At 41.5% G+C, this 25,910-nt stretch overlaps 1 protein-coding gene across 2 annotated transcripts in view; it reads left to right on the top strand.

Annotated features, from left to right (window-relative positions):
- Window positions 1-25,910, top strand: part of LOC131501172 (S-adenosyl-L-methionine-dependent tRNA 4-demethylwyosine synthase TYW1) — a 216,146-nt gene that overhangs the window by 22,065 nt on the left and 168,171 nt on the right. For both annotated transcript variants that reach the window (XM_058710917.1, XM_058710916.1), the window contains exons 8-9: window positions 12,105-12,222; window positions 17,479-17,531. In XM_058710917.1, the coding sequence (XP_058566900.1) occupies window positions 12,105-12,222; window positions 17,479-17,531 (171 nt within the window). The remainder of the gene's footprint in view (window positions 1-12,104; window positions 12,223-17,478; window positions 17,532-25,910) is intronic.

Raw genomic sequence — 25,910 nt, 5'->3', positions numbered from 1 at the left:
TTGGGCAAGTGTATCATCAAAGACTGATGGAGACACATCAAAGGGACATAGGAACCAGCTTGAAGAGTTTCCCACAGGCCAAATTTGGGACAATTTGAGCATCAAAAATGAACATAATGATAATATGTATTGTATTATATGCAATGGATTGTATTACATCAAATAAAAAAAATCAATCCTTTTGCTGCTCAACAAAAGGGAGGTACAAGAGAAAGTCTTTATAGAAGGTTTCTAGATAAAAAATACAGAGGGTATGATAGAATTAATCATTTGTTTTCTATCCCCAGGGTGATAATTAATTTAAGCAAGGATTGCATGAAATGCCTTTGGGGGCCATATATGCACGTATTCTCAAAATATCATCCCAGAAACTAACCCACTTAGACATGCCAAAAATAAATACATCACTGGGGGAAAAATACCTACAGATGATTTGCTAATTACAAAGGATAAAATATACCTTTACAAATGGAGTGTTCAGGTGATTTTCGCCTGTACCAAAAAAGTCAAATTTAGCTTCATCATTTGTATTAAAATGACCTCGTGTCCCTCCTGACGTGATGGGTAGTAAGATGTATGCAACATCATCTATGTAATTTTGTGTCAAAAATTTTTAGCCTGAGTCTAATTATGGGGAAACAATCAGACAAATCCAAAAAGTGGGACAGTCCAGACTCTTTAAAAAGAGTCAATGTCATAGACATTAACAGTAACAAAACCTGGGGTGAGGACGGGTCCAAGGTTTAAAAACGCTAATGAAACATAACTAAATGCATTGTGTAACCTTTGATCTTGAATCAAAGAGCAAAGGTCATTGTCTGGACATTTGAGGATACTTGAAATGGATTTTTTATTAGATAATATTGGATTTTCGTTAATTTCCCTTGTTGTAATAACGGTTTGTAGTTGTGCAGTTCTGTCATTTTTTAGGAGATGAATTCTGTAGTGTTTAAGAGTGAAGTGTTATGGTGTCTACCACATACAAGTAGTTCAGCAACATTTTCTTTCTGCACATACATTCACGTGTATTTTATAGATGTGTATGTGTGCATGGAAGGGTAGACAGGTAATGATCAACAAAAGTGGTGAATCTAGGTGAAGGGACTATGGGTCTTCATTGTACTTTTTTCGCTTTTCTGAGGATTCGAAATAGGAAGTATGGAAGGAACTACTTTCTCTCCATGCTCCCAAAATAAAACAAAAAAATCTAGTATCAACTGAATTATAAACTATTTATGATATAGCCATATGAGAATATCTCCCATTTTTTGATAGGGTCAGTTTTGAATTATATAAGGTCTTAAGAACTTATTTCTTGCATAAAACATGATGACCCTCTAATTTTACTCAGGGTGGTCCCATGCTATAACAAATAGTAATATAAAGAAAAAAATTTAATGTTTATTTAATTTTGCCTAGTTAAAAATTTTTTCATTACAAATTAACATACCTAGAAAATAAAAATTTAGAAAACAAAGGGCCAAAATCTATCAATAATTCTGTCTCCCCAGAAAAATTACTATTAGCATTTGGAATGTTTATTTTAACTTTGTTTCATATACACCCGAATCTCTATTATAAAAATCTTTGTGATATTTTTAGGTAGTTTTTACAACCTCATTTAAAAATCTCAGAGAAAAATCGTTTTGTTTTTTTCAGAAAAACCTTTTTTTAAAAATCGGCTAATTTAAAAAATGTTGTATTATATTTGAGAGAGAGAGTGTGCGCATGGGCGGAGGGGAGGGGCAGAGAGAGGGAGAGACAGAATCCGAAGCAGGCTGCAGGCTCTGAGCTGTTAGCACAGAGCCCGATGTGGGGCTTGAACTCAACAAGCCATTAGATCATGACCTGAGCCGAAGTCGGACGCTTAAGTGACTGAGCCACCCAGGTACCCCCAGAAAAATCTTTTAAAAGTAGTGTTACAAACAGGGATTAATTTTGGGAAGTTATTATAGAAGCTGCTTTGTTTTGAGTTTTACTGTCCCTTTCAACCTGCACAGGAGGGAGAACTGGCAGATTTCATGACTTTTCTGGTCATTTTTGGTAATAAAGTGTTACAGGTACTTTAAGACACAAAGTTTTTTTCTTCTTTTTATTTTTTTTAAGGTTATTTATTTATTCTGAAAGAGAGAGAGAGAGAGAGGCAGAGGGAGAGAGAGAGAGAAAGAGAGAGAATTCCAAGCGGGCTCCCCACTGTTAGCATAGAGCCCAATGTGGGACTTGAACTCATGAACTGTGAGATCATGACCTGAGCTGAAACCAAGAGTTGGCTGCTTAACCCACTGAGCCACCCAGGTGCCCCTAAGACACAAAGTCTTAATAAATTGACAGTAGAATGCCCAAGCCTAGGTAATAGGTAGTAAGTAATACTAAAGAAACTAAGTCAATTTAATTCAAAGGTGAAACTCCTCCCCTCTTGTCTGCTTTCTGGCCTATTTGCTAGCTGCTGTTTTGGATCTGCTTAGGGTCTGGGGAACGGATGGGGAGCAGGAGAGAGAGAAGTAGGAAGTTCTTATGTGGTGTAAGGTGACTGTGCTCTCTCCCCTCGTCCAGTTTAAAGATGACTCTTCCTCCAGCCGGCACTCTCATTGTGTCTGTGGAGACACTGTCCATGGTGTCTCCTGCCTGGTTCCTTGCACTGAGCAAGTGTACCCCAAGAAGTGTGCTGCTGGTCGTGGCTCACTCCTTCCTCTGAGCCCTGTGCCTCTGGCTTCCTCTCTTTGAGGTCTGTCTTCTGTTTTCCTCTCTGGTTGCCCAGTTGGTCAGCATCTAAGGTCACCGCCACCTGCACTCTTGTCCCTTCCCACGGGAACACTCCTGAGTTCTTTATTCTGGGGGGACAGGCTGATTCCTACCCAGCAGCAGTGCTCACTTGCTGGGGAAACTAGTCAGTCCTTTGGTGTCTGGATTCACTGGGCAGGAGTCCTACACCAGTCAATGATGCCCTCTGAGTGCGGGGGATACAAGCAGCTTCTTTTGAGGGGCCCCGGTGGAGCCTCGGGGGCTTGAGATATGACAAGGCACCTGCTCTCCAGCCTCTCTCCATTTGAGGTGGGATCTCAAAATACCTTACCAACATTCTCCAAAGAAATTTTCAAAAATCCTCTGTCCTTACCTCTATGTCCTCTATCCTTTTCACATCCTCGATGCGAGGGAGGTGTTTTTAGAGTTTCTGGTTCTTAGCTATTCCCTTTGAAAATACATAACTTGATCTGAACCTCCCTTTGAAGTTTCACTTAATTTCATACCCTCTTTGTATATATTTAAAAGATTCAAAGAATGCAGTTCCCTGTCCTTGTTCTCCTAAATCTACTTTTCACAGGAAACCAGACTTTCTAGTTTGGCAGTATTTGTCCGGGTGTTTTACTGCTCTTACAAACACACCTGCATTTTGGTCTAACTTTGTTTTTCTGGCTACACAGATGGGATCATTTTGTTCTCCCAAGTCTACAGACTGCTTGTTTTCATCTAACATGACAGCTTTCCAGTGCTGTCATACAGATTCACCTGGTTCATTTTAATGTTTACATAGTGGTCTAGGACTATGTCCCATGATGTATTTGGCTCTTGATGATTAACATTTAGGTGTTTGAACATTCTTGCTCTTACATTTTTTGCGGCTGGCATAAATTTATCTCAAGAATAAGTTCATAAAGTTGAAATTTCTGGATCAAAGGGGATTTTATATCTACATCTATACACACACACACACACACACACACACACACACACACACACACATATTTTTAAGTAATCTCTACACCCAGTGTGGGGCTTGAACTTACAGCCCCGAGATCAAGAGTCGCATGTTCCACCAACTGAGCCAGCCAGGTGCCTATTTTTTTATTTTTATTTTTTTAAAGTAAGCTCTATGCTCAGTCCAGAGCCCAACATGGGACTTGAAGTTATGACCCTGAGATCAAGACCTGAGCTGAGATCAAGAGTTGGACGCTTAACCAGCTGAGCCACCCAGGCACCCCGGGATTTTATAGTATTAATAGATGTTTCCAAATTGCCCTATACAGAATTGAAAACATTTTTATTTCTTCTCATAGGAGAGAGATGAGATAGCCTATTTCTCTGTACCTTTGCCAACCCTCAGGTGTTATTAGTCTTTTAAATCTTGCCAGCCAGAAAGGTGAGAAATAATGACCTGATTTTAATTTGTATTTCTTTCATTTTGAGCGAGGTTGAACATGTTATCCTTTGAACAATCTCTTTCTTCCTCCCTGGTATTAGATAAACTACAAGGTCTGAGGGCATAGTCCCCAAGATTGCTTTCACTTCTGACACCAATTGCAAATTTTGGGGGAGGGGGCTCCTAAAAACCACCCTCAGGTTTGATAATTTGCTAGAAAGACTCGCAGAACTCCCCCAAAGCTGTTACCCTCATGGCTGTGGTTCTTTGTTGGGAAGGGGTACAGAAAATCAGCCAAAGGAGGAGACGCATAGAATAGATTCAAGAGGCGTTCCTTTGTCCTCCTCAGGATGTGTTGTCCTCAGCATCAACGTGCAGTAATAACACATCAAGTGTTGCCAACCCGGGGGGCTTACCTGAGCTTCGGTGTCCAGTTTTTATTGGGACTTGACTGCCCATGTGGTTGAACTCAGTCTCCAGCACCTTCCCCCCACTTGCAGTCAGCTGCGGTCTGAGGGACCTACCATGAATAACGGACGCTGCTGTCACTCGGGAAATTCCAAGGGATTCCCTGTTACTTTCCAGGAACTGGGGACAATGGCCAGTTCCTTTCCGGCAAGGATTTCCGGATTTCCCTTCCGGCAAGGCCAAATTTTTCCCTGCACGCTGTCCTGTATGCATTTGGTTTGGCTACTTTTATAAAGCTCATAACCAAAAAATTCTTGGTTGGGTGTAAAACTCTAAGCCAATATATCCAAAATTATTTCTCAATTTAAAATTGCTGTCCATCTTTCCTGTTGTTGCAGCTTTTGTTCCTTGTTTCTGAATACTTCCACGTGTGGATTGTGTCTGTCATTTTTAGTAGCTTCTGTATTTCAGAAGCCCCTGGCAGAGCAGCTGTTAAGAATGACAAGTGCGTGGAGTGTGGGTTCAGGGCTTGGCCCAGCCAGTGTGTAGCTCAGTGACCTGTGGGCATAGCTTAACCCTCCCTAGTCTTAATCAATCCCCTTGTCTGGGGAACAGGGGCCGTGCCCTCTGCCTTCCTCACAGGTGTGAGTCAGATGCGAACATGCACGTGACAGTGTGTCATCACCTCTAAAAGCCCAACAGATGTCAAAGTGAGAAGTTAGTTTGCTTGGATATTTTAAACTGGTTTCTACATTTTCCTAGAGCTGGCCATTTAGTCTGTGTCAGGTTTTTCTGCTGGTAAAATTAGCACAGGTCTGAGACCTTTTTACTGTTTTTTTTTTTTTTTTTTTTTTTTTAATGTTTGTTTATTTTGAGAGAGAACGTGAGTGGGGGAGGTGCAGAAAGAGAGGGGGACAGAGGATCCGAAGCGGGCTCTGCGCTGACAGCAGAGAGTCTGATGTGGGGCTTGAACTCAAGAACTGCGAGATCACAACCTGAGCCAGAGTTGGACACTCAGCTGACTAAGCCACGCAAGGACCCCGAGACCTTTTTACTTTGAAAAATGTGTCAATATTTCTTAGGTTATATTGTCCCCAAATTGATATACTGGATCAAAGCAAACGTATAATTTTATGACTCTTAAATTAAGAATCTGAGTAATTTTTTAGTGGCGAAACGGTCTTAAAACAGGATAGATTTCAGTGTACGAGATACCTGATTTAGACAGATTTCTGGGTTTTTACAGAAGGTTAAGAGAAGATATTTAAAGCTTTGTTTGCAGTGAATGAAGAGTTTGCAATAATTGTTTCTCTAACTTTATTGAGGCATGATTGACAAATATGTTAGGGTTGTACACTGATTTTTTTAAGGCGTGTAATGTGATGATATGTGTGTCCATTGTGAAAAGATTACCACAATCAAGTTAAGAAATCCATCACCTCACAGTTACCTCGCGTGTGTGTGCGTGTGTGTGTGTGTGTGTGTATTGAGAACACTTCAGATTTAATTTCAGCAAATTTCAAGTGTATGGTAAGAGTTTAGAATAATTTGTGGGTTCATTTTCACTTTGCTTTTCATCTCTGTCCATTAGAGGGCACTGGAGAGAAAGAACAAATGAGAATTTTGAACATCTGTGTAAATTATTTTTTAAATGAAATGATTTTGGACTTTATGAACTTGCAGCAGTTGGTTTATGACATTTTAGATTTCTCATAAACAGTTTCTCATAAAGTCATTAGATTTGGGGCAAAAAGAAATACTTTTCCACCTTCAGTGTGACATGAAAATAAAGCCACCAGTTTTTGTTCTTCTTTATTGTTAGCTTATGGCAGAGTTTCCAAGTATGGCTTGTGTTTTCATTCTGTATTGGACAGAATACACTAAACTACTGCCTGGTTGTTGGTTTTTTGTTTTTTTGTTTTTTTTGTTTTTTCCCATGCATTTATTTGGCCTTTTAGGGTCCATTCATACATATTCCTGAGTTGCTTTCTGCCCAGTCGTTGCCAGGCATTGCACTAAATTGCCCGAATTGCTACTCTAGAGGAGGCACTACTACTGGTTAGCAATTGGCTCTAGGGTTGGGCCAGCGTATTCCTATTATATAACCTTTTTGAGTTTTGTGGAGTCCTGCCGTCTCAGCCTGTGCGTCTTGGGCAAATTATTTTACTCTCTGCTTTTGTTTTCTCGTCTCTAAAGTGGGAGATCATAAAAGTAACCTCTTATGAAGTTGTTATGAAGATTAACTAAGTTCATTCACTGGCACGCTTTATTTCGTTGCCTGCCACGTAGTGTGTACTTGGTAACTATGAGCTATTACTGTATAAGCAGATATCTTCAAATAGGATAGGTTTGGTCCGACTGGTGTACCACCATGGTATTCTACCTCCCTCACTCTGTAGCAAGATCCAAGATGATGAGTCTAGGGCTGAAGAGAACTCGAGGGGTGGGAGCGATGTCGAAGAACAAGGGAGCTAACGTGTGAAACGTGGGAAGGTTAGGAGGACAGATACGGATGCAGAGGGCTGGGGTGCTAGGGCGAATGGCGAGTTTGGGGAACAGTTTGATGTGTCTGTGGTTTCAGGTAGGGGCGGGGATGTGCGGAGAATGAACTAGAGAAGGAAGGCAGGGGCAGCGTACTGGAGGCCTTTTCATTCTGTCAGGGGGGTGTGAACTTCAACCTGAAGGCATTGGGAAGCAATGTGATTTGATTGAATATAGTGGATGGGTTGGGGTATAGGACAAGAGGGTAGTTCAGTACAGATTCAGAGTATTAGGAGAAGTCAAAGTACACATTGGATTGTCTCATTCAATCCTCACATTGACCTTGATATCCATACTATTATTACGTCCACTTTACCAATTTACAGGGTAGGAAGTAGGTTTAGAGAAATAAAGCAATTTGTCCGAAGTTAGATGGCTGACAGGCTCGTAGGTGGTGGGACCAAGCCTAGACTCCCATCTCTTTGTTTCAGCCCCCAGGGGAGAAACGGTTTTTAGAAGAGAATCTGAAGAGTGGGTAGAGCACAAGGAGTCAGCAAGAGCCTGACAGTCTTAGGTTGTTTTTTGTTTTTCTCGTGATTGTGATTTGTAAATGTAGAGCAGAATGTTCCTTTTTTTTTCTGCAGTAAATAAATGTTGTTAAATACTCCCCACAGCATGTTCCGGTTAAGCAGACAAACAATGATATCTGTATCATTAGTTTTGGAAATAAATGGTGAATGCTTGGTAATTACTCACCAGAGAAGCATTTCAGTTTACGAAAGCATCTCAGTGTGTCCAGTTCTTATTATAAAGTCGCATAGTACTGCAGTAGAATAATATGAAGTTGTTCTTCTTTCTTTATTATTTTTAAGGCTTTGGGTATTTGATTCACCCAGAAACACAAGGCGACACATTCCTTCAACCCCAAGACACCCACTGCCTTTAAACCAGCCTGTTTCACCCGTGGTCTGTGCAGCCAGGAGCACTTAGGATGAGTTCTGGAATTATTTCTTTAAGTCAGGTTATCCAAAATAGAATCACTGGGTCAGAGGAAAACCATTTGAAAGCTCTTGACACATCTGGTCAAACTGCTTTTCAGAGAGTTGAGAAAGCTTTCTTAAAACCTAGTAAACAGAAAAACTTCGAGTCCTGTTGAAAATTTGTCATTTAAAAACTGAGCTATGACAAGTAAGTGGCATATAGGGGGTTTCTTTCTTAAAGAAATGGAACCTGCAGATGCGGGGTTAAATTGCAGCAGTTTTAGCTTCAATACCTGAAGGAGAGTTTTTAAAAAAAAAATTTTTTTTGTTTTTAGCGTTTATTCATTTTTGAGAGACAGAGCGTGAGCGGGGGAGGAGCAGAGAGAGAGGGGGAGACACAGAATCTGAAGCAGGCTCCAGGCTCCGAGCTGGCAGCACAGAGCCTGATGTGGGGCTCGAACTCACTGACCGCGAGGATCATGACCTGAGCCGAAGTCGGACGCTTAACCGACTGAGCCATCCAGGAGCCCCCGAAGGAGAGTTTTTAACATTGAAAGTTGCCAGATCCGAAATCAGTTACCGAAAGAAGGGAGATCTGCTTTTCTAGAGCTAGGAATATCTGTCTGGTAGTTTGGAGGCATTCATTATTCGGCCACCATTTACTGAATGCCCAACCGTTTGCCAGCAAAGCTCTAGGCTTAGAAGGGCTGACTGTATAGGAAGATGACTTCTCGAGAAAGCTTGGGGATTCTGCTTTCTGCATGACTTGATAAGGAAGGGAATCACCTGATGGATCAATGAAATAAACAGATTGAAACAATCAGAAGGACTTTTTCCCAGCAGAAATGTCTGTATGCTTTGGTAATGAAACGCTTGTTTGTGGCAAAACACCTGTTTGGCACTTACCCGGCTAGGTGGAATTTTACCTTAAAGTCTTTAACAGATGACTTTTTCTGCTGTGTCCTGTTTCCCAGGTGATAATTGGGATGGTACTGTGGTTTCTGGGACAATGGTATGAAAATGAATTAGGTAACATTGTACGATATCTTTTTTTTTTTTTAAAGAAAATTGGTACCACTTTTTGCTCCTGTGATTATGTAAGATTAATGTAGTCCTGTTTATGTATAAAGGACTTTTCACTTATTTATAGTCATTTTCCAAAGTGCCTAGGAATGTAGCTTGTAATTGGCTTTCCGTTTTGCATGTTGGGAAGCAGCAGCTTGGAGAGGACGTTCGTTTTCTTTCAGGGCAGATGCGATGGGTTTGGGAGTTGGGGAGGGATGAAATTACAAGATGGAGACAGGGAGACCATTTAGTTTGGCTCTTGCAGTTGTCCTGTCCTTAGGAGAAACCAAGGCTGGTGTGCAGAAGCAATGGCATTGTGGATGGAGTGAGCCAGTCTGTGGGAATTAAACCTTTAAAACTTGGTTACTCGTTGTCAAATGGGGCACACAGGAGAGGGGGGAATCAAGGTTGACTAGTTGTGGGATCTTCATTAGTTTCTATTACAGCCATAGAGCAGCTATATATGTTGTATTCTGGGCGAACAGTGAACAGTGTCTGCACCTACAAGATTAGAATTTGGCGCTTTGCACTTCCTTCGGGAATGTTATGAGCCATCGTATTTCTTTTTGGAAATGAAGTTACTGCTGCATATGGAAGATGGGACTAAACTGCCATAGAGACAGAATGGTAAATGTTTGTCCTGAATGCTCAGGATCTCTCATTGTGGCCTCTGAGCTCTTTCCTATATAAATTTTGTATCTTAAATGGTTGAAATGGAGTAGTTACCCTCATATTTTATGATGGATAATTTCTCTAGTGATGGGACATGGAGGATGGTCCATGACCGTTCTTTAAGAGTGTTCATTTCATAGGAGTCAGAATTAGTTTTTTTGTGTTTGTGTGTGTGTGTGTGTGTGTGTGTGTGTTTATAACCACAAGAGGGTGTCTCTGGAACTCTGAGCACACTGGTCAGAGGCCAGTGTCACGGGTGGGTCCAGTTTTGGATTTATGTGGCCTTTGGGATAAGCATACATGCTTGGTGATGTTTTGTGGTGACAGGCTTTTGAGAGCAATTCTTGCATGATTAGTAGGGAGTTCTAGTAACTTGCTGTGGAATTACCTCAGAGACATTTAAATGCTGTCAAGTTCAAGGTCAGTTCATCTTGCTCTACCACAGACTTCCTTTTTAAGTTGACATCTTTTTAGGTCTGAAATAGACTTAAAAAAAAAAAGCCAAAGGATACTTTTGTTTTTAAATATTTTAAAAGAACAACTGAAACTTTAAAAATTTTTAAAGAAAATGCCTAGGAATAAACTGATCACTTTTATGATAGATGAGAATAATTTGTTGATGTTTGTAAATTTTTTCAGTTCTGTGTGGAAATGTATAGTTGAAAACTATATTAACAGAAGCAAAATTGTTCATTAGCTTTGCATTTTGATTATATTTAGTAATTAGGAATGCTGACTTTAGGACAGATAGAACTAACTGGATTTATGTTTCTCATCATGATACCTCTGAGTCTCTAAAGTAGTTTTTCACTGACTTCCAATTTCGGAGTAAATCCCTGACGTAACAGAGAAGGTAGAGACGTTAACTCCAAATTTCATTGGTTTACCTGTTTCTTTTTAAAAAATTTTAAATCTGTTTTACATTTTTTGTTTAGAGAACTTTGAACATTCACAAAAGTAGAATGATCTAGTGAATCCCTGTCACCTGTTGTCCAGCTTCAAACAAGGACCATCCTCCCGTCTGTATTAGTTGGATGCAGATTTCAGACATCCGGGGATCTGTGAGGTGTTCTCACTACTGATTCTCTAGGGGCGGGCACTGCAAATGGACAGGCACTGAAGGTAGTCTAGGGCTTGGTGGTGGGGCCGCTGCCAAGGTGAGTTATTTTGAATTTCTGCAGCTCTTACTAAGATCTGGCAAGTGTAGTGTAGCACAGACTTTGTGTGTTGCCCTGAAATTATTGATTAGCATTCTACCATCTTACAAAAAGACATTCAGATAACTTTAAAATATATGTACATAGAGTAAGATTTAAAAATAGAGGAAGAAGGCTGAGGCGCCTGGGTGGCTCAGTCGGTTAAGCATCCGACTTCAGCTCAGGTCATGATCTCATGGTTCGTGGGTTCAAGCCCCACGTCAGGCTCTGTGCTGGCAGCTCAGAGCCTGGAGCCTGCTTCGGATTCTGTGTCTCCCTCTCTCGCTGCCCCTCCCCTGCTTGCTCTCTGTCTGTCTGTCTCTCTCTCAAAAATAAATGCACATTAAAAAAATTTTTTTTAAATAGAGGAAGAAATCAGTGTAAAGGGTGAAGGTCATCATGTACTATGAAGCCACTTACAGAGAATTCGAGACAAACATGATTTGAGACTTTACACAGCCATCAGCGTACTGCTGAGTTTTCTAGGGCCCAAAGTCAAAAGGAAACACAATCAGCCTTATATTATCCTTCAGATTTCTTTCTGTCACTGAAGACACATTTTCCCCACAGGATCATCTAGAAGGAGTCATTGTTGGGATGGCAGGTGGACGAGTAATTTGGTCTCCAAACAAATGGCTGTCTGAGCAGCTCAGAGCACTATTTTGACTTGTTTTGGGGGTTTTGCAGATACATAACCAGCAGTATTCTATTTTATTGAACTCCTGTTATGTATCAGGCATTGTACCTGGTGATTTATTTCATTTAATTGTAACGTTCCTGCTCTATAGCTATTACTTTCCTTGTTTTTCAGGTGAGGAAATTGAAATTCAGAGAAATAACTTGATGAATTTCGGCAGCTGTCGGTACTCAGATTGCTAAAAATAATTGACATCTAGATAAGTGGATTGTTGATTTACATTTTGCGGGTGTATGTGTTTGAGTGTGTAGTTCCTTTTTTTGGAAAGCAAAAAGAAAAGAGAAGAGACTGGCAGGCCTTCTGCTCACTGTCTGACTGGGAATGCGGTCACTTTGGAGGAGACTGGCTTGTGTGGGCCATGGTTCGCGATGCGCCTTCTTACCCATGCCATGTGTCCGTGACTGTTGTGCCGTTGTTCTCCTCGCTCACTGCCAGCTCTGAAGTTTGTTCTTTTAATTTCAATACAGAGAGAGAAGGAGCACCAGGAGGAGAAAAGCACTCTGGTCAGGAACGCCGTGAAGGGTGAAGCCAGTGAAAGAAGGGCTATGATAACCCCTGCTCTCCGAGAAGCCCTTACTAAACAAGGTGAGGACCGTCAGGAGGCCCTGTCACTGGACCGCCCTCCCGAGCGCTCTCATTTAATACCCCAGCGGGGAGCGTGAAATAAGGAGGGAAGGAAGAAGGCCCGGGGGCCCTGTCACCGTGGCGGCCGGAGCGGTCGCGGCAGCCCCCTCTCGTTCCTGCAGAAGGGTCCCCTTGTGCGCTGGCTGCGGGCCAGCACATTTCCCCCGTGCTTCGTTTCCTGGGATGGTAGCATCAGCGTGGCTCTGGCACAGAGACGGAAAATGCCATCACCGGCCTCTTCACAGATCATCGTTTGTTAAGGGAAAATTATTAAATGCAGAAAAGAAGCTTCTATCGATATTAGGCTGGGTCAATTAGAAATGTTTTACGTAGAAGTGTATTTGGGTTTTTGTGGTCCTAACTCATCAAGGAGGCCTTACTTGAGAACAAATAATACTGATTTCCTGTAGAAGAAGAGTGGTCAGTTGGGAGTGAGTGGACTGACTTCCTTCCCTCACTCCATCTTTCTGTGTTTATTGAGACCCTTTTGTGGGATAGTCCTGGCCATGCAGAGAAACTTAAGATGCAGTATCTTCTTCAAGGAGCCACCAGCCTATTAGAGGAGACAGACAAGAATATTCAGATCATACATATATTTGTATGTATATAATATATATGTATAGTCTGCCTTTTAATAAGGGTATTCAGACAATTTAAACTGATTTCATGATAGGTTTACATTTCTCATGTAGCCATTTGTCTTCTGCTTGTCTTGTGTTCTTTGATTTCCTTTTTCCAGTTTCTGCCTCCTTTAGATTAAGTTGTTTTTTTAAATTTTTTTTAATGTTTATTTATTTTTGAGAGAGACAGAGACAGAGACAGAGCATGAGTGGGGAAGGGGCAGAGAGAGAGGGAGACACAGAATCCGAAGCAGGCTCCAGGCTCTGAGCTGTCAGCACAGAGCCCGATGTGGGGTTCGAACCCACGGACCAGGAGATCATGACCTGACCCGAAGTCAGATGCTTAACTGACTGAGCCACCCAGGTGCCCCTAGATGATGTTTTTATGATTCTGTTTTACCTCCTCGTTGGCTTGTCAGTTATAGCACTGTATTGGTATTTAGTGATGGTTCGAGGTGTTACACATATCTCTTGATCATATCACAGTGTATCTTTGAGTGATTAAGACGCCACTTCATGTCCAGTGGAAGAAGCTGCAGTAACACACTTGTGTTTTCCCCTTGTCAACCTCCATGCAATCATTATCATACATTTTACTTCTATGTATCTTAGAGGCCTATACTACGTTGTTATTATTTTACTTTAAGTAGTCAATTATCTGTTAATTTTGACTTAATTAGATGTAATTAGAAACAGTCTTACATACTGACTCATATAGGTACCACTTAAAAAAAATTTTTTTTGGGGGGTGCCTGGGTGGCTCAGTAGCCCTGACTTGGGCTCGGGTCATGGTCTGGTTTGTGAGTTCAAACCCCACATCGGGCTCTGTGCTGACAACTCAGAGCCTGGAGCCTGCTTCGGATTCTGTGTCTCCCTCTCTCTTAGAGAGAGAGAGAGAGAGACAGAGCATGAGCAGGGGATGGTCGGGTGGGGGTGGGGGGGAAGACACAGAATCTGAAGCAGGCTCCAGGCTCCAACCTGTCAGCATGGAGCCCAACGTGGGGCTTGAACTCATGAGCCATGAGATCATGGCCTGACTGAAGTCAGAGACCGACTGAGCCATCCAGGTGCCCCTGTAGATAGCACTTTTGTTGGTGTTTTTCTTCCTTTGCGTAGATGTGTGTTCTCTCTGACAGCCTTTTCCTTCTGCCTGAAGGGCTTCATTTAGCGTTTCGTGTTGTGTGGGTGTGTTGGTGCTGAATTATTTCAGTTTTTGTGTATCTGAAAAAGACTTTATTTTGCCCTCATCTTTGAAGGATATTACTTGATGCATGTGGAATCATAGGTTGATGACTTTTTTTTCTTACGGTGCTTTGAAGGTGTTCCATTTGCTCCCATTGCTTCTGATGAGACCTGTGTTGTCATCTGTTGTTTGTTCCTTTGAAAGTAATGTTTTTAGCCCCTGGCACTCTGAAGATTTTCTATTTTCTCTTAATTACGGATTTTGAGCAATTTAATGATAACGTGTTTCAACGTAGTTTTCTTCATGTTGCTTTTACTTGGGATTTGTTGAGCTTCCTGGTTCTGTGGATTTATAGTTTTAATCAAATTTGGACAGATTTTGGCCATTATCTCTTCAGGTATTTTTTCTGTCACTCCCTCTCTCTTCTCTTCCTTGGGGACTTCAATTACATGAATTTGACCTACAGCTCACTGATACTATTTTCATTATTTTTTAAAATTCTTTGTTCGGGGCACCTGGGTGGCTCAGTTGGGTCATGATTTGCTATTTGTGGGTTCAGGCCCTGTGTCAGGCTCTGGGCTGACAGCTTAGTGCCTGGAGCCCGCTTTGGATTCTGTGTCTCCCTCTCTCTCTGCCCCTCCCCCGCTCACACACTGTCTCTCAAAAATAAATAAATGTTAAAGACAATTTAAAAAACATTCTTTTTTCTGTTCTACTTTTCTTTTTTTTAATTTTTTTTTCAACGTTTTTCATTTATTTTTGGGACAGAGAGAGACAGAGCATGAACGGGGGAGGGGCAGAGAGAGAGGGAGACACAGAATCGGAAACAGGCTCCAGGCTCCGAGCCATCAGCCCAGAGCCCGACGCGGGGCTCGAACTCACGGACCGCGAGATCGTGACCTGGCTGAAGTCGGACGCTTAACCGACTGCGCCACCCAGGCGCCCCTGTTCTACTTTTCATTTTAGGATAGCTTCTATTGCCATGTCTTCAGGTATAATTTAGTAATCTTCTCTAATGTCTAATCTTCCATTAATTCTATCCAGTGTTTTTTTCAGCTTTGACATTACAGTTTTCACCCCTAGAAATTCAGTGTTGGCCTTTTTCTATTCTCCACGTCTCTACTTAACTTTTTGAGCCCACGAGTTACAGTTAGACAACTGTTTTAATGTAATTCTAACATCTGTGTCATTTCTGGGTCAGTTTGGTTGCTGGATTATTTTTTCATTGGTCATGTTGCATGCTTGGTTAATCTTTGATTGGATGCCAGGTCTAATTTTACCTTATTGGGTGCTAGATATTTTTGTGTTCCTATAAAACATTCTTGAGCTTTGTTCTAGGATGAAGAGCAGTTACTTGGAAACAAGTTTGAGCCTTTTAATCTGGCTTTTATGACTTGTTAAGTGAGACCAGAGCTGACTCAGAATATGGCTAATTACTTATGACTATTGGGGCAAAACACTTCTGTGTACTCTGCCTTGTGAATCTTAAGCTTCTGACTGGTGTGAACAGACACAGTTCCCAGCTGGCTGTGAGCACCAGGCGCACCTCCAGTCCTTTAAGATGGTTCTTTCCCATTCTTGGTTAGCTTTTCTCTCACGTATGCATGAAGCATTACTCAGGCAGAATTTCTAGGAATCCTCTACAGATTCTTGAGTTTAATCTCTGTGTAGCTTTTGACTCTCTGGTACTCAGCTCTGCAAACTCTAGCTGTGTGGGCTCCCCAACTCTTGCTTCCACGTCCTCAACTCCGAGAAAATACCCAGCCGTGTGTGCGTTGCCTCTCCCTGCCACACAGCCTGGAAACTTTGAGGGCAGTAAGCTCTGGGCATGGCAGGGCTTGCCTCCTGTGTTTTCTGTCTTCTCTGGGATTATTGTCCCTTGTTGCCTGGTGTTTCATGTCTTGGAACTGTTCATATATTTTGTCCATTTTTGGCGTTTCAGGTGGGAGAGTAAATCCTCCGTGACTTTATCTTGGTTAGAACTGTGCAGTGTGATTTCTAGCAGCTGCGTACCATTGGCTTATCTTGGCGTTGTGGTCTGTCCATCCTGTACTCGGCAGTTTTTCTCATACCTTCCTCAATGCAAAATTTTATAAAACCCTATGTATCTTGGAAGAGAAGGATGTAAAGACACTAATAGAGTGTAGGAATCCAAAAGAAGAACTGGAATTTTCTGTAGGAATCTCTTAAATGCTTCTTCTGCATCTGAGATTAGCTGTCCAGTTGCACTCTCTTCTGTCTTCATATAGATAAGCGGTGTTTTGTTTATTTCTATGCAAGATATTTACATAAATGTGGAAGTGGGTAAAAGACAAAGCCCAGTAGAGACTTATAATCCAAATTGACATTGTTCCATTAATCATCACACTCTGAATATGGATATTTAACCAGCCACGGATCCACTTCTGCCATCATCCAGACTATATTTCTCCATTGGCCTCATTTGTCTGCAAGTCAAGAGTCTTTTTATACAAGAGACTCATGATAATTGTGGCTTATTACTTGAAGCCTTGTGAGAAACTTCATTAAGTGCTTTCTGAAATCAGAATGTTCTACTTGTTTGCTCTACTAGTTTATTAAAAAAGGAAATGTGATTACTTCGGCATGGCTTTTCCATGCTTCTCATATCTTCTGTAGCTCATGAATTTTAAATGCTAGGTTGTGGGACTGGTCCTGAGAATTCACGTTGGGTTATGGTTCCTGGAATTTTGTTTTTCCTCTTCTTGGGGCAGTATTTCTTTATTTTTATTTCTTTCTTTCTTTATTAAAATTTTTTTTTAGATGTTTATTTTTGAGAGAGAGACAGAGAGAGAGAGAGAGACAGAGAGAGAGACAGAGCATGACTGGGGGAGGAACAGAGAGAGAGGGACACACAGAATCCAAAGCAAGCTCCAGGCTCTGAGCTGTCAGCACAGAGCCCGACGCGGAGCTCCGAACCTGTAAACCACGAGATCATGACCTGAGCTGAAGTCGGAGGCTTAACCGACTGAGCCACCCAGGCGCCCCTAGATACATAAACATTTTACGTTGTTTTATCATCCTGGTGATTTCAACTGTTAATGTTTTCTGCCATTGGGTTGTTGCCTACCGTTATGTAGAAAAGAAGAATGATTTTGTTAAGTTTTATAATTGCCATTTTTAAAAAGTTTATTATTTATTTTGAGAGAGAGTGCATGTGCACACATGTGAGTGGGGGAGGGGCAGAGAGGTGGGGAGAGAAAATCCCACACAGCCTCTGCACTGTCAGCACAGAGCCGGATGTGGGGCTTGATCCCACAAACCTTGAGATCATGACCTGAGCTGAGATCAGGAGTTGGATGCTTAATCGACAGAGCCACCCAGGCGCCTTTTAATCACCTTTTAATATGAGGCTTTGAATCAGTTCAATTTTATGTTCCTTGTTTTTCTGTTCAGGTTATCAGTTGATTGGGAGCCATTCTGGGGTGAAGCTTTGCAGATGGACAAAGGTATTTGTTTTTATGTAAATATTATTTCTGTTTTATGCAACTTTTCTATGGCTGTTCTATGTAGCCAATGAATTTTACCATTTTAAAGGTATAATTTACATTTAATGTAATGATTTTGACTGAATTTGTTAAATGAGTTCAACCTGTATTGATGGATATAAAAAACCCTTATCTACCACCTAAATTAAGATATATATAGGCCGTTTTTCTCCTCCTGATAAGTTCACTTGTATTTATTTCTAGCCAGTAGTCCCTCCCCATCAGCCAGGACATAGTTGTTCTAGTTGCTGTCACTGGTTTAGTTTTGCTTGTTCTAGAATTTCATATGAATGGAATCATAATGTGTATTTTTCTGCAGGTGGATTTTTTTTTTTTTTTTAAATTTTTTTTTTTTTTTCAACGTTTTTTTATTTATTTTTGGGACAGAGAGAGACAGAGCATGAACGGGGGAGGGGCAGAGAGAGAGGGAGACATAGAATCGGAAACAGGCTCCAGGCTCCGAGCCATCAGCCCAGAGCCTGATGCGGGGCTCGAACTCACGGACCGCGAGATCGTGACCTGGCTGAAGTCGGACGCTTAACCGACTGCGACACCCAGGCGCCCCTCTGCAGGTGGATTTTTAAACACAACATAATGTTTCTCAGATTCCTCTATGTTGTAGTAAATTTCAGTAGTTTTATTCATTTTTATTGCTGAGTCCTGTTCAACACAATGAACATACCACAGGTTTGAATCTGTTGATAGACACTGGGTTGCTTTCAGGTTTTGGCTATTCCAAGTAAAACTTCTGTGAACATTCTTATGTAGCACTTTGTTATGAATGTATGTGTCAGTTTCCTTTGGGTATATCCCCAGTAGTGGAATTGCTAGGTCACAAGGTAGGTATGAAACTCCCAATCTGTTTTCAGTGTGGCCGTATTATTTTATACTTGGATTGGCAATTTATGAAAGTTCCAGGTGGAACATTTTCTCACTATTCTGTGGTATTGAAAATCTTTTTTAATTTAGCCATTCTGATGTGTGTGCAGTGGTATCGGTGTGGTTTTTTTTTTTTTTTGTGAGCTTATTTTATTTTATTGTTTTCAATATATGAAATTTATTGTCAAATTGCTTTCCATACAACATCCAGTGCTCATCCCAAAAGGTGCCCTCCTCAATACCCATCACCCACCCTCCCCTCCCTCCCACCCCCCATCAACCTTCAGTTTGTTCTCAGTTCTTAAGAGTCTCTTATGCTTTGGCTCTCTCCCACTCTAACCTCTTTTTTTTTTTTTTTCCTTCCCCACCCCCATGGGTTTCTGTTAAGTTTCTCAGGACCCACATAAGAAAGAAAACGTATGGTATCTGTCTTTCTCTGTATGACTTATTTCAGTTAGCATAACACTCTCCAGTTCCATCCACGTTGCTACAAAAGGCCATATTTCATTCTTTCTCATTGTCAAGTAGTATTCCATTGTATATATAAACCACAATTTCTTTATCCATTCATCAGTTGATGGACATTTAGGCTCTTTTCATAATTTGGCTATTGTTGAAAGTGCTGCTATAAACATTGGGGTACAAGTGCCCCTATGCCTCAGCACTCCTGTATCCCTTGGGTAAATTCCTAGCAGTGCTATTGCTGGGTCATAGGGTAGATCTATTTTTAATTTTTTGAGGAATTCCACACTGTTTTCCAGAGCGGCTGCACCAGTTTGCATTGCCACCAACAGTGCAAGAGGTTTCCCGTTTCTCCACATCCTCGCCAGCATCTGTAGTCTCCTGATTTGTTCATTTTGGCCACTCTGACTGCCATGAGGTGATATCTCAGTGTGGTTTTTTTTTTTTTTTTTAAATTTTTTTTTTTCAACGTTTTTTATTTATTTTTGGGACAGAGAGAGACAGAGCATGAACGGGGGAGGGGCAGAGAGAGAGGGAGACACAGAATCGGAAACAGGCTCCAGGCTCCGAGCCATCAGCCCAGAGCCTGACGCGGGGCTCGAACTCACGGACCTCGAGATCGTGACCTGGCTGAAGTCGGACGCTTAACCGACTGCGCCACCCAGGCGCCCCCCAGTGTGGTTTTTGATTTGTATTTCCCTGATGAGGAGCGACGTTGAGCATCTTTTCATGTGCCTGTTGGCCATCCGGTTGTTTTCTTTAGAGAAGTGTCTATTCATGTTTTCTGCCCATTTCTTCACTGGGTTATTTGTTTTTCGGGATCAGTGTGGTGTTAATTTGCATTTTGCTGACGACTACTGATGATGAGGCATGACTTTTCATGTGCCTGTTGGCTGTTCATACGTGTGAAGTGTCTGTTCACATCTTTTGCCCAAATTAGGTTATTTGACTTTATGTTGTTGATTTGTTGGTGTTCTTCATATATTGTGGAAATGAGTCTTTTGCCCAGTATTCATTGTGAATATTTTCTAATAATCTGTGGCTTTCTTTTTTCATTTCCCTAATGGTATCTTTTAAAGTTTTAAGTTTGGATAAGTCCAATTTATCTTTTTTTTCCCTCTTTTTAATGGTTAGCATTCTTTGTATATTAAGAAATCTTTGCCAACTTCAGGGTCACTGTTTTTTATGAAAGCTTCATACATAGTTTTAACTTTTATGTTTAGGTCTTTGACTTCATTGTGATCTGATTTTTATGAATGGCATGAGGTAAAGGTCAAGATTCATTCCTCTCCTGTCCCCCAGGTGGATATTCAGGTGTTTCAGTACCATTTGTTGAAAAGACTTTCCCTTTACCATTGAATTACTTTAGGCCTTTGTAGAATATCAGTCATGTGTCTACGGGTAGGCCTATTTCTGGGCTCCTTACTCTGTTCCATTGATCTGTTTGTTTATCCTCATGCCAATACCACATTGTCTTGATAATTGTAGCTTTGTAATAAGTCTGAAATTAGGCAGTATAAGTTCTCTTTGTTTGTGTATTTATTTATTTATTTCCAAGAGTTTCCACTCTTCCGGGTCCTTTGCATTTCCATATAAATTAGATTCAGCCTGTGAATTTCTATTTTATGTTTGTTCTGGTTCCTTAGATTCTGAATTTGTCTATTTGGCATTCATTCATCACAGGGCCAGTTATATTAACTATTTTCTTATTTTGTATTTGTTTTTTAAGTTTTTTAAGTTTATTTATTTATTTGAGAGAGATGGAGACAGCGTGAGTGGGGAAGGGGCAGAGAGAGAGGGAGAGAGAGAATCCCAAGCAGGTTCTGAACGGTCAGCACAGAGCCAAATGCGGGGCTCGAACTCAGGAAACTGTGAGAGATCAGGACCTGAGCTGAAACCAAGAGCTGGACGCTTAACCAACTGAGCCACCCAGGTGCCTCATTTTGTAGTCTTGATGCTCTGACTTTTGAGGGCCTTACAGACCTGGGGAGAAACTGTCCCTCCCAGGGCTAGCTAATTCCTAAAGACAATAATAGCTTGCCTTGAGTTTGCCAACCAACCAATCCTGAATCTGTAGCCTTCAGTTACCTCCTTATCTCACTCACACACCATGCCAATAACTTCCCCACTCTGTATTATCCCAGGGCCAGGTACTGGACAACTAGTGACAGTGCTATAGCCTGAATTATTCAGACAAACCAATGCTGCATTGTTCACCCTGTCTTGCCTGCCTTTCCCAAGGGATCCCCAGTAAAAGCTCTGGCCTAGGCTTTCCCCTCTCTCCTTGCTCTGTCTACTGAACAAACCTGCTAGTCCTCTGTTACCCTGTGTGGTGGGGGTGCACTCTTGTCTTGGGAAATGTAAGCAAGATATTCTTTCACTGGCATTGGCCTCTCCAGGTTGGTACTCACTTCCATAAGTTAAAATCCCATGGGAACAAATAAGATGGCATTTTAAAATAGCTTTATTGAGATATAACTTACCTATCACACAACTCCCACACTTTAAAGTGTACAGTTGAGTGGGTTTTAGTATATTCACAGGGCTTTGCTACCATTATCACAATCTAATTTTAGAACATTTTTGTCCCCTCTGAAAGATGTCATGCACCCACTAACGGTCCACCTTCATTCACACTTCTCCTCCCCCCTCCCGAAGCATCATTAATCTACTTATTATCTCTGTGAATTCCCCTAACCTGGACGTTCGTACATGATGTGACCTTTTGTGTTGGCTTCTCTCATTTAGCATAATGTTTTTAAGGCACATCCGTGTGATAATACAGATCAATATTCCATTCCTTTTTATGGCCAGTAGTATTCCATGTGTAGATATATCCCATTTGTTGTTGTCCATCATTTGATGGACATTTGGTTTGCTTCCCCTTTTTGGTTATTATGAATTACGCTTCTACGGACATTATTATACGTGCAGGTTTTCGTGTGGATGTGTTTTTATGTGCTTTGGTTATAGGCCTACGAGTGGAATTTGTGGGTCGTGGTAATTATGTTTAAATCATTTGAGGGACTGCAAAACGGAGCGTATTTTCTGTTTCCACCTGCAGCGTACAAGGGTTCCAGTTCCTCCACAACCTGCTAATGTTTGTTGTTGTCTGTCTTTTGCATTATAGCCATCCTAGTGGGTGTGAGATTGTTACCCTATAGTGATTTTGATTTGCATTTGCATTTCCATTAATGGGAAACATTGTTGACTATGTTTACTTCTTGGCCTTTTGTGAATCTTTGGAGAAATGTCTGTTCAAATTCTTTGCCATTTTAACATTGGGTTAACAGTCTTGTAAGAGCTGTTTATATATACTGGATACTGGTTCTTAATCACGTGGATGGTTTGACTCTCCTGCCACTGTTTGTGGCCGTGTCACCAGGAGCTGAGTCTCTGCAGGCCTCCAGCAACTTGGCTCCCGATGTCGCAGTGGCTCCATTGCTATCTTCCCGGCCTTTTTCCAGCCTGTCCTATCCCCATAACGAGTGTTCCCCACAAAGAGCCACTCTTGTTGAGGTTTTGGTTAGCTCAGACCTGACCGTTCTAAATAAACCAGGCTTTCTTCTCCAGGCATGCTTGACTTTTTTTATATTCTTTATTCCTGTTCTTACAAATTTCTGTCCTCAGTTCACACTACTGCCTCCTGATGTCTGTCTCGTACTTTCCATTTCTCTGTGTCCTGTCCATCATGACTCCTGCCTCTTCTAGAACCAGCCTTTAACGGTGTGCTCTCTTGTTCTTGGCAAGGAAGCATGCTTCTGGCTTCATCTTTCTCTTGGAATGCCCCTGCCCTCACTGCCATAATCCGCAGTTGACCTCTGCTTGGTGCCTCAGTGCCTTGCTGGCCCTCCCTAAGAGGGAGGCTGCTTCTGCAGCCCCCGTTGTTTTCGGACTATCCTGTCCGCTCACTATTTCCCTGAGCATGCTTTCGGTGCCATCGGCCCCCTAGGCCTTTTGCTGTTGTTGATTAGTATTTGAGAAACTCTTACTTTTTTTCACCACTGTTTTTCTGCCTTCACCCTTTGGGGCATGAACATGCTGATGACACTTCTGGCACCTTAGTCACTCAATGTACTGTTGTGCTCAACTTTTTTTTTTTTTTTTTCTTTAACCAACCTTTTAACATCCAGTATTTGTCTCTTCTAATCCAGTGATTTTCAGTAATGTCAGACTCAATGCCTTCTGCTTATAACCAGCATTTTACAACATCCCTTTTACTACTGCTAGATTAAGTTTACGGATTTACAAATATAGTTTCACATACATAATTTAGAAAGTGTTCTGCTCTAGCTGTAATGTAAGGAGAGACAAGAGGAAGTACTTTGTATTAAAATGGTTTGTATTTCTGTATAAAATGCTCGGGCACTACGCCATTCGAAGGCACTGTGGGACAGGCACTGCTCGCACCTGCTTGTGATGGACGACTTTGCAGTTAAGAGAGACAAACAGATTAGAAGTTATTCTGTACAAGAAGTAAAAACAAGCCAGACTTATGTAGGTACTATAACAGCAAGAGGGCAGTAACCCTAACTGAAGTAAGGCCAACAGGCCAAGCAATTACACATTATCAAATTGGAAAAATGAGAAAGTAGGATGTGCTCGCAAATGGGTGGTGTTTCACTTATAACCGTTGACTCAGAAAAATCTTTTATGTTGCAACTTGGGAGGAGGAGAGATGGATTGTCACAGAAAATACTTATCTTCTGCCTTGAAATTCCACATCTTGTTGAGATCCACATTCTGTCTTTCATTTGTAACGAAACCTTGGAGGCCATACCTTTAAGTGACAATAGGACCAGAGGATGGACTGGAGAGGCAGAAATGGTAGTGCGAGTGGCCAACAGGTGTGGTAGACCTCTGGTGACAGTTTCTGAGTAAGATTTTGAAATGGCAGGCAATCCCCCCAAGACAAGTTCAGTTTCAAATAATTATTGCAAGATAGATACCTTGTCCTTATGTTATAAAAATTAACAATATAACGACTGTAATAATTTTATTATTTTTTTTCTTATTTTTACTTTTTGAGAGAGAAAAGAGAGAGCACATGCGTGCGTGAGTAGGGGGAGGGGCAGAGGGAGAGAGAGAGGGAGAGAATCTTAAGCAGACTCCACGCTCAGCACGGAGCCTGACGTGGGGCTCAATCTAATGATCCCTTGATCCCCCAACTGGGATCATGACTCGAGCTGAAATCAAGAGTTGGACGCTTAACCAGCTGAGTTACCCAGGTGCCCCAGAATGACTAATAATTTTAAAACAACTTTGATTAGTGAGAATCTTGCATTTCATATGTCTGTTAATTAAATATCTGGTTCTAAGTCTACCAAAAGCATCTTGAATCTCCCCTGTAATGTATTTGTAGGTGGTACCTACAAATACAACACAGATACAGGTATTTGCTCATGACTTAAATACTAGAAAACAGCATTATTTTCATGGTTTTTCAAAATGGTGAAATTTCTCGGAGAAAGTTTTGCATAAAAGAAAGTGTTTTCTTTAATTTACACGATAGCTGCATTCCTGGAAAATTTAGTATCTGGTACAATTGTGCAGGAAATACTTTATTAGCAAGATGAAGTTGGAATCTATGCTCAGATAATTATAATCAGATTTTTCACAAGTATGGAGGTCTGGTGAATCATTTGAAAGGAAGTGGAGACTTTTTTTTTTTTTTTTCTCATGGGATTTATCCTGAGCATTGCAGGAGATGTGAAACCTTGGCCCCACCTGCTTATTGCTAGTAGTCACATTTCCATACCCTCATTGGGTGGTGTCGGTCCCATTGAGAACGCCTGCCCCAAATCCATTTTCATTGCCACCTTCCCAAGTTCACATTGTCCTCTTGAACATTGCAGCTAGTTTTTTTCCCCTTCTAGTACCAGCTTCTAGTGAATCCCCAGCTCTGTCTCCCCTGTCCAATTTATCTGACATTAGCTTGGTTAACCTCTGAAGTATACTTCTCCTCTAGCTACTCCCTTCCCAGAAGCTTATAGTGGCTCTCCATTACCTCTTACTCAACATGTCAATTTGGATGTGTAATAGGCATCTTGAACTTTAACATGTCAAAAATGGAATTATTGATTTTCTCTCCTAAATCTGTTCCCCTCAGTCTTCATTCTGTCAATTAATGGCAACTGTATCGTTTGCTCAGGCCAAAAACCTGGGAGTCATTTTTACTCTTCTGTTTTTTTTCCCCCCTCCCACATCTATTCCATGAGCAAATTTTCTTTTCAGAATATATCCAGAATGTGATTAATTTTCCCCGCTTATACTACCTTTGTCCAAGTCTCTGTCATATATTCCTTACACTATTTCAGAGATGTGAGTGCTTGTTCTGGTTCCACTCTTGTCTGTTCCCCCACAGAGAAGCCAGATAGATCAGATCCTGTCACTTTTTGCCCAGAACTTCCAGGGGTTCCCATCTCACTCAGAATAAAAGCCCGAGTCCTTATCACGGCCTTCAAGGCCTTGTGTGATCTGGTCTTCCATGCTTTAGTCCAGCCATGCTCGCCCTCTTGCTGGTCCCTGTGCACCGCGTCCAGACTCCTCCCAAGCTTTCTGGCCTCTGTCTCTTAGATCTCTGCTCAGAGAGTTTCTATCAGAGCGACTTAGGCTGCTTGGAATTTCTCAGTCGCTCTTATTACCATTTACTAGATGGTACCTTTGTTTATTATCTGTCTCCTCCCTTCTCCTCTCAGCCCCTCCCCAACCTGAGAGTCCTTGTTTTTCTTTCCAATACCAAGAATAGAGTCTGGCATGTAATAATTGCTTAGTAAACATTTGTTGGATCAAACAATTAGTGTGATAGAGGCCTGAACCGAGAAAGAGCCTACTTAGTGTAGTTCTGATCCACTTGTTCAACATCGTTTTTCTGCTGTAATCTCCCTACGTTGTGTGCTGCTTCTCTTCCCCGCTGTAATCTCCACCTGACCAAATCCTGCCCATCTGTGTCGGCCAGGAAAACAGAAAGCACCCTGGGTATTTTAGCAAGAACAGATT

The sequence above is a fragment of the Neofelis nebulosa genome, chromosome 18, assembly GCF_028018385.1.
Source record: "Neofelis nebulosa isolate mNeoNeb1 chromosome 18, mNeoNeb1.pri, whole genome shotgun sequence".
Taxonomy (NCBI): domain Eukaryota; kingdom Metazoa; phylum Chordata; class Mammalia; order Carnivora; family Felidae; genus Neofelis; species Neofelis nebulosa.
This window is presented reverse-complemented; position numbering and strand designations above follow the sequence as displayed.